We start from the raw sequence: 7150 nt of genomic DNA, 5'->3' as shown, positions 1-7150 counted from the left end.
GGAGGTTCTCTTGAGCAAGTCATTTAACTCTTTAGAGTTAAATGGTTTTACCCTCAGGTAGTTGAGGGATTGGAGGTGGTTGAGGCCTTCTGATTAGCCATCCCTTTGGGAGAAGTGTTGTAAATGAACTTTGGGAAGGGTGATATCTTTTAGGGCTAGAACGTGGGATTTTCTTGGTCTTTAACAGATCCTAGCCTCTCACTTCTCCAGACTTCTTCATTTAACCCTGATGGAAAAACAAACTACAACCCCCAGCGTCACTTAGGGCAAACTCAGCACGCCTTCCGGGGATTTGAGCATTTCCGGCGGAAGTGGCCACGGCTACGCCAATCTCCTTCCTTAAATAGTGTAGACTACGACTCCCACTGCCCTTCGCGCCGGGGGTGGGGAAAGGAACCGGAAACAAGATGGGGAGCTGGACCAGGTGAGGAAGTAGAAGGCTGGGAGCCTGGGGGCCCTGGGGCGAGCTGAGGCGTCCCGGGGCTCTCGGGGCTGAGCCGAGCGGGTAGTCAGAGTGGCTGTGCGTGGGTCCCCTTGTTCCGTCTGGGGCTAGACCCAGTGCGGGGGTAGCCCAGTCTACGGAACCGCCGGGGAAGCCTGCGGGATCAAGGCTTTCCCATTGGGCGGAGCCAGCGGGCTCAGGCGGAGGTTTTGTGTGGTGCTTTAGCCAGCCGTCAGTCTCCTCGGTACCAGGAGAGGGGATGAAATCTTTTTGAGTCCACGCTCTATTATTACTATTATATCATTATCATTAGTTTGAGGATTTTCTTATTGGCTGGGCACGGTTGCTCACACCTGTAATCCCGGTGCTTTGGGATTCCAACGCGGAGTATCACTTGAGGCCTGGAGTTGGAAGTTATAGTTAGCCATGATTGACCACTGCATTCTAGCCTGGACGACAGAGCGAGACCCAATCTCAAAAAAAAAAAAAAAAGTATTTTCTGAATGCCTCCAAGGGACAAGGGTTGGATAGAGTGTTTTCAATTCTTTCTTCACTTAGTGGATTTGATGTCAGACAAATCTGACATCAGTCTGAAGTCCGGTCTTGGTGGCCAGACTTATCTTTAGGTCACACTCCGCTGCCTTTGTGCTTAATGTAATACGACACTGTATTTTATAAAGTATCTACATTTCTTAAGCCTCTGGCTCTTGGTGACATCAAGTAGAACTTCCAAGTTCCTCCTTTGGGCTCCCGTAGTGTTCAGGATATTAAATCTCAAAGCACACTGTATTACAGTTAGTTGTGTATCAGTGCTCTCACAGTAGTTTATGAGCTTACTGAAAGCCTGGCCTACAGTTTATTCATCTTGGATTTCTTCCCCACCAAGAGACTCATAAATATTGAAGAAAATAGATGAGTTAACAGCTGGTAGTAGGTTGGATGGAATATGTGATTTTCATAAAGAGAGTTAAATGACTTGCTCAAGAGAACTTTCTTAAAAATGTAACTCGGACTAGAATTAAAGTCAATTGTCTTCTAGCCTGTAGCTCTTGTTGGATCAGGTTTTGGAACTCTGGAACACTGAAAGTAAGACCTTGTCACTCTTTGTGTACCCCAACCTTACTGTCTCCAGCACAGGTGTCTAAATGTCAGAAGTAGACCCAACTTAAAACTTGAGGGAGATCTTGGAACTGGAGCAGCCAGTCTGCTAATGTTTGTGTTATATGAGGTAATGCAAAGCAAGGTTCCTTGAAACATTTGAGTTCTCCACAGCTCCCTTTACAGTTTTCATATGAGCCAAGCTAGTCTTGGGTAGCCACCTGGACAGATCAGTTAAAGACTTCTGAGATCAATCTGGAGAAGGGCTTCCTAAGTTTGGACTTTGATTTATTTTTATTTTTTTTCTCCCACTTCTCCTAGGCTAAGGTTAGAGAATAGTTTGATTGATTAAGTTGTTGTGTTAACATTGAGGTCTCATTTGGGGGAAGAGGTCACTCTTGACCTGTGCAGGTGATTGAGAGCAGGAAGAACAATGGTCCCTTCCCCATGGGAGGCCCAGATGTGAAGGAAACACACTCAGAGGCTGTCAAGCCCTGGAAAGCAAGCAGAGTGCAAAGTGGGCAGCTGAACCTTGAGTGAACACAGGATATAGAAGTGGAGAGGAGTCCATCAGGAATGGCTCCTTGGTAGAAGGGTAGTTTTAAACAAGATTGAGAGGCCAATTATGGTGGCTCACACCTGTAATCCTAGCACTCTGGGAGACCAAGGTGGGAGGATTGCTTGAGATCAGGAGTTAGAGACCATCCTGAACAGGAGTGAGACCCTTCTGTACGAAAAATAGAAAAATTACCCAGGTGTTTGGTACATGCCTGCAGTCCCAGCTACTTGGGAGGCTGAGGCAGTAGGATTGCTTGAGCCGGGAGTTTGAGGTTGCTATGAGCTATGATCATGACATTGCACTGTACCCAGGGCAACAGAGTAAGACTCTGTCTCAAAAAACAAAACAAAACACAAGATTGAGAAAGAAGAGATGGACAGAGCTGAGTAGGCTTTTGTTGAGTAGTTAATAAGAGCCAGGGCCTTGGGCTTATGGAGGGAAATTGAATAGGGCTGGCCCCTGATCTGCCCAAGTCTAGCTGGGAAGGCAAGGTGTGAATTCATGAAGAAGCCACAACCAACCGTGGTGACAGGCAATGCTTCTCAGCTTTCACCAACCATCAGAATCACCTGAGGAAGGTTGCTCAAAATGCAGATTCCCCTCTTTCCTTCCTCTCCCCAGTCCTCTCCTATTTCTTCCCTTTCCCCTCTTCTTCCCCTCACTGACACATAACATCTCATTCCATCCTTATATCAACATTATAAAGTGGGTATTATTATTCTTAGTATTTGGGTGAGGAAACCTGAGGCTATAGCCATGGTTGCATAACTTGCAAGAGTATTCTGAGTCTGGTGATATCTTACTATTCTTTTTTTTTTTTTTTTTTTTGCTAATTGACTTCTTACTATTCTTGAATGTCAGAAAGAAGCAGGACTGGTGTTAGGGGATTGTAGAATTAGTGGGTTGGCTGATCAAGCCATCTAAGGCAAGATGGTGTGGGTGATAAAGAGCATAGCCTTGAGCCAGATAGATTGGGTTCAAATCCAGACCTTCATTGCTTGCTAACTATGTGACCCTGGACAAGTTGCTTAATCTTGCTAAGCCTCAGTGTCCTCACTTGTAGCATGGGAGCAGTAATACCCACCTCATGGGGTTGTTGTAAGGATCAGTGAGGTGTACCTGGTGTAGAGCAATTGCTCACCACCTGGAAGGTATTGTAATTAGCCCTCCTAGGGCTCTGGGCTGTGGCTGTGCACCTGCGTTATTCTTTAGCACTGTGGTTTCCTGGACACACCCCATCCTGGCTAGGCTTTTTTTTTCTTTTAATTAAGGATGACATTTAAAGGTACTGAAAAGATGCCACCAGTAGATGTTTATGGAGAACCTACTATGTGCTTGGTGTGGCCTAGGAACTCGTGACTCAGACCTATGCCTGATGGAAAGGAGGTTTGGAGTGGGAGGTGTTTGGTGGTTATGGCTTGTCATCTCCAGGTGATATGTGAAGTGGGGAGGGCAAGGACCTTCATTATCAAGAACTGAGTTGAGCTCAGTCCTACTTGGCAGCTGGATGACTGACATGGTCTCTCAGGTCCCTCCTAAGCCCAGGAGATGGAAGTAGGGGCTGTGGCTAAGGGCTGATGAGGTCTCTGTCTCTTTTCAGGTGACAGCAGCATGGCTGTGCCCCAGGCTTTCCCACTGGGGTCCCTCCATGAGCCTACAGGTGCCTTGATGGAGCCCCAGCCCCGCCCTCGAAGCTTGGCTGAGGGCTTCTTGGAGGAGGAGCTTCGGCTCAATGCTGAGCTGAGCCAGTTGCAGTTTTCAGAGCCAGTGGGCATCATCTACAATCCTGTGGAGTATGCGTGGGAGCCTCATCGCAACTATGTGACTCGCTACTGCCAGGGGCCCAAGCAAGTGCTCTTCCTGGGGATGAATCCGGGACCTTTTGGCATGGCCCAGACTGGGGTAAAGGGCTTGGCTTCTCAACTGGGTATAGTGTGAGGCTCCAAGGTGGATGCTTGGCTGGGTGTGATATGGAGGAGGAGCACGTGCATGGCTGTGGACGTGTGTGGGTGCCCCCGCCCCAGCCTCTCCCAATACATACTCTGGCTCCTGTGGTCTCAGACACTCTCCTGGCTTCTCTACCCGTAATTAACCAAGCACATTAGTGGTAGTTCCGTTTTCCCTGTGAGCTGTCCACTAATTGCCTCTGAGAGCCCTTCCTTCCGCCAGCTTTATCTTTACCTTACCTTGCCGGATCTCCCCTGTCCCTAGGGTGTGGTTGGGGTCAGAAGAGGGACTGGGACTGCTGGGACCTCAAAGACTGGTTGACAGGGGTGGGTATGTAAGAGATGCAGGTCATTTTGGCAACCTGGGTTCTGTTTCTTAGCTGATGAGAGGTTCAAACTAGAGCCAGGCTCCAGGGCCTTCCTGCTTTCCTTTCAGAGCTCAGGATAAGTGACTGACCCTCAGTGGGGGGTGCTTGGGGGGTATGGGGGGAGGGGAAGAGGCTTCAGGGCAGGAGACTCAATCGCTTTTATTGACCCTGACTGGGTGATGAAAGGTGATCAATAATGATCGATGGGAATGACAGCCTGAGGCCTGGGGCTGAGAGGGCACCCAGAAAGCAGTGGTCAGCCCTGCCCTCGTACCTCCTTTAATTCTGGCTGCCTTTCTGTCTCAGGCCATCTGTCTGTCCCTGATACTAACCATGAAGCCCTATGCAGGGCCAGATATCTCAGTGTATTCCCTGTGTGTGGTCCCAAAGGCTAATGAGGATAGAGGCAAACAATTAGATTTTTCTGGACCATGGTCCATAATGAAACACTGGAGAAAGATGGACAGGCTCAAACCACAGGGCCAGGAATCCTCATCTCAGGTGAAGGTGTAGGTGGATGGGTCCCGGCTAGATCTCAGTGAAGGTGTGTAGGGGTCAGTTGACCCAGAGCCCAGGCATCAGGTCTCTGGTATAAAGACTCATGCTTCTCTCCTTCCTCACAGGTGCCCTTTGGGGAAGTGAGCATGGTCCGGGACTGGTTGGGCATTGGGGGGCCTGTGCTGACCCCTCCCCAAGAGCACCCTAAACGACCAGTGCTGGGACTGGAGTGCCCACAGTCAGAAGTGAGCGGTGCCCGATTCTGGGGCTTTTTCCAGAACCTCTGTGGACAGCCCGAGGTCTTCTTCCATCACTGCTTTGTCCACAATCTGTGTCCTCTGCTCTTCCTGACTCCCAGTGGGCGCAACCTCACTCCTGCTGAGCTGCCTGCCAAGCAGCGAGAACAGCTTCTTGGGATCTGCGACGCAGCCCTTTGCCGGCAGGTGCAGCTGTTGGGGGTGCGGCTGGTGGTGGGAGTGGGGCGACTGGCGGAGCAGCGGGCACGGCGGGCTCTGTCAGGCCTGATGCCAGAGGTGCAGGTGGAGGGGCTGCTGCATCCCTCTCCCCGTAACCCACAGGCCAACAAGGGCTGGGAGGCAGTGGCCAAGGAAAGACTGACCGAGTTGGGGCTGCTGCCCCTGCTATCGAAATGAATACCCCTGGGGCCTGGCATAGGACAAGACACCTTCTGGATGAGAGCCAAAGGTCCTGGGCTCCCCAGTTGCTGGGAAACATGTTCTTTGATCTGTTGACTGTCTTCCAACCTGCCGTGGCAGTTTGACACTACTCCTGTTCGCCCTCCTGACTCCTGCTTTCTTCACCTTCCTTTGAACATCACCCCTTTTGCGTTATCTAACTCCACAGAGAGTCTGCAGAAGGTGGGCTCTGTTGCACTTGCAGCCTGCTCTGCCTCATTGTTTCCTTGGGAAACTCTGTTCAGCAGAGAGTGACCTAGACAATGACTTCTAAGGTCATATTTGCTGTTTCAGAGGAATCTTGCCAAGATCCCTACCCATTCATATAGAACAGCTTCCTGCTGCTGATGCCTTTCCTCATAGTGCCAGGACAAAACATGGGACGTGATATTAAAAGTGAACTTCTTTGGCCGGGCGCGGTGGCTCACGCCTGTAATCCTAGCACTCTGGGAGGCCGAGGCGGGAGGATTGCTCAAGGTCAGGAGTTCGAAACCAGCCTGAGCAAGAGTGAGACCCCATCTCTACCAAAAATAGTAAGAAATTAATCGGCCAACTAATATATATAGAAAAAATTAGCTGGGCATGGTGGTGCATGCCTGTAGTCCCAGCTACTTGGGAGGCTTAGGCAGCAGGATTGCTTGAGCCCAGGAGTTTGAGGTTGCTGTGAGCTAGGCTGATGCCATGGCACTCTAGCCTGGGCAACAAAGCAAGACTCTTCTATCTCAAAAAAAAAAAAAAAAAGTGAACTTATTATGGGAAGCTGAGGCTGGACCAGAGGGAGAATTCAGTGTGGTGGAGTGGGAAAGTCAGAAGACCTGGATTTTCATCCCAGCTTTGACAGACTGGTGAACTGTATGATGGATAATTGATTAGCCTCTCTAAGCCTCAGGACTCCTCATCTGTAAAATGGGGATGCTTACTCGTGGGGTTGGTGTGAGGATTAACTGAGATAACACTGGAAAGTGCCTTGCATAGGCTGGCATATGGGTGCTCACTATGTATTCTTCTCCTTGTGTTCTTGACTCTGGGCTGGGGTGTCACTGCACTACAAGGGAAGCCCCTCTCCACTCTGAAGACCTTGCTGTGGGGGAGTCTGGGCTTCCACCTGCGGCCAGGGCGAGGGGCACATTCTTGCCCTACCAGAGATGGACCAATGACTTTATGAAAACACAGCTTGTGATTTTTTTCAATTTAAGCATTAAAAGCTCCTAAACCCTTTAGTCTTGGTACTTTTTCCTCTCCTTCTGCATGTCAGGGGTGGGAGGTAATTTAGATTTTCCCCTCTCTTGCTTCTTGTTTGCAAAAAGTTCTTTTGGGTAGCTGGGATAAGGATGTAGCAGATACCTAGTTGCCTTACCAAAGCCGCATGGTCTCTGTTAGGGGCCTGCCCAGTAGTTTATGTGATACACAGGATACTATTAAGGAGCAGGTGAGGGGGCGGATGGATGCCTAGTTTCTAACTCATTTTTTATGTCTGCTAAATGGCTAGTTAGGTGCCCCTTTGGTAAAGACTTGAGAAAGTGGACCAAGTTGGGAGCAGAGCA

At 49.6% G+C, this 7150-nt stretch overlaps 1 protein-coding gene across 3 annotated transcripts; it reads left to right on the top strand.

Annotated features, from left to right (window-relative positions):
* Window positions 1-346: 346 nt before the first annotated feature.
* SMUG1 (single-strand-selective monofunctional uracil-DNA glycosylase 1) lies at window positions 347-6824 on the top strand. Of its 3 annotated transcripts, XM_012764301.2 has the most exons (4): window positions 371-424; window positions 1575-1670; window positions 3700-4001; window positions 5037-6824. In XM_012764301.2, exons 3-4 carry the CDS (start codon window positions 3711-3713, stop codon window positions 5562-5564), a joined length of 819 nt encoding a protein of 272 aa, XP_012619755.1. In that variant the 5' UTR covers window positions 371-424; window positions 1575-1670; window positions 3700-3710; the 3' UTR covers window positions 5565-6824. The 3 variants fall into 3 exon arrangements, with proteins under 3 accessions (XP_012619745.1, XP_012619755.1, XP_075863438.1); XM_012764291.2 differs by lacking the exon at window positions 1575-1670 and having other exon boundaries at window positions 347-424; XM_076007323.1 differs by lacking the exons at window positions 1575-1670; window positions 3700-4001 and having other exon boundaries at window positions 403-424.
* Window positions 6825-7150: the final 326 nt, after the last annotated feature.

The sequence above is a fragment of the Microcebus murinus genome, chromosome 10, assembly GCF_040939455.1.
Source record: "Microcebus murinus isolate Inina chromosome 10, M.murinus_Inina_mat1.0, whole genome shotgun sequence".
Taxonomy (NCBI): domain Eukaryota; kingdom Metazoa; phylum Chordata; class Mammalia; order Primates; family Cheirogaleidae; genus Microcebus; species Microcebus murinus.
The sequence above is the reverse complement of the archived record's forward strand: the minus strand, read 5'-3'. Positions and strand labels throughout refer to the sequence as shown.

Coding starts and splice junctions, on each gene's coding strand:
- SMUG1 (XM_012764291.2), top strand. CDS start 3,711: ATGGCTGTGCCCCAGGCTTTCCCACTGGGGTCCCTCCATGAGCCTACA. Junction 4,002..5,036: donor TTGGCATGGCCCAGACTGGG/GTAAAGGGCTTG, acceptor CCTTCCTCACAG/GTGCCCTTTGGGGAAGTGAG.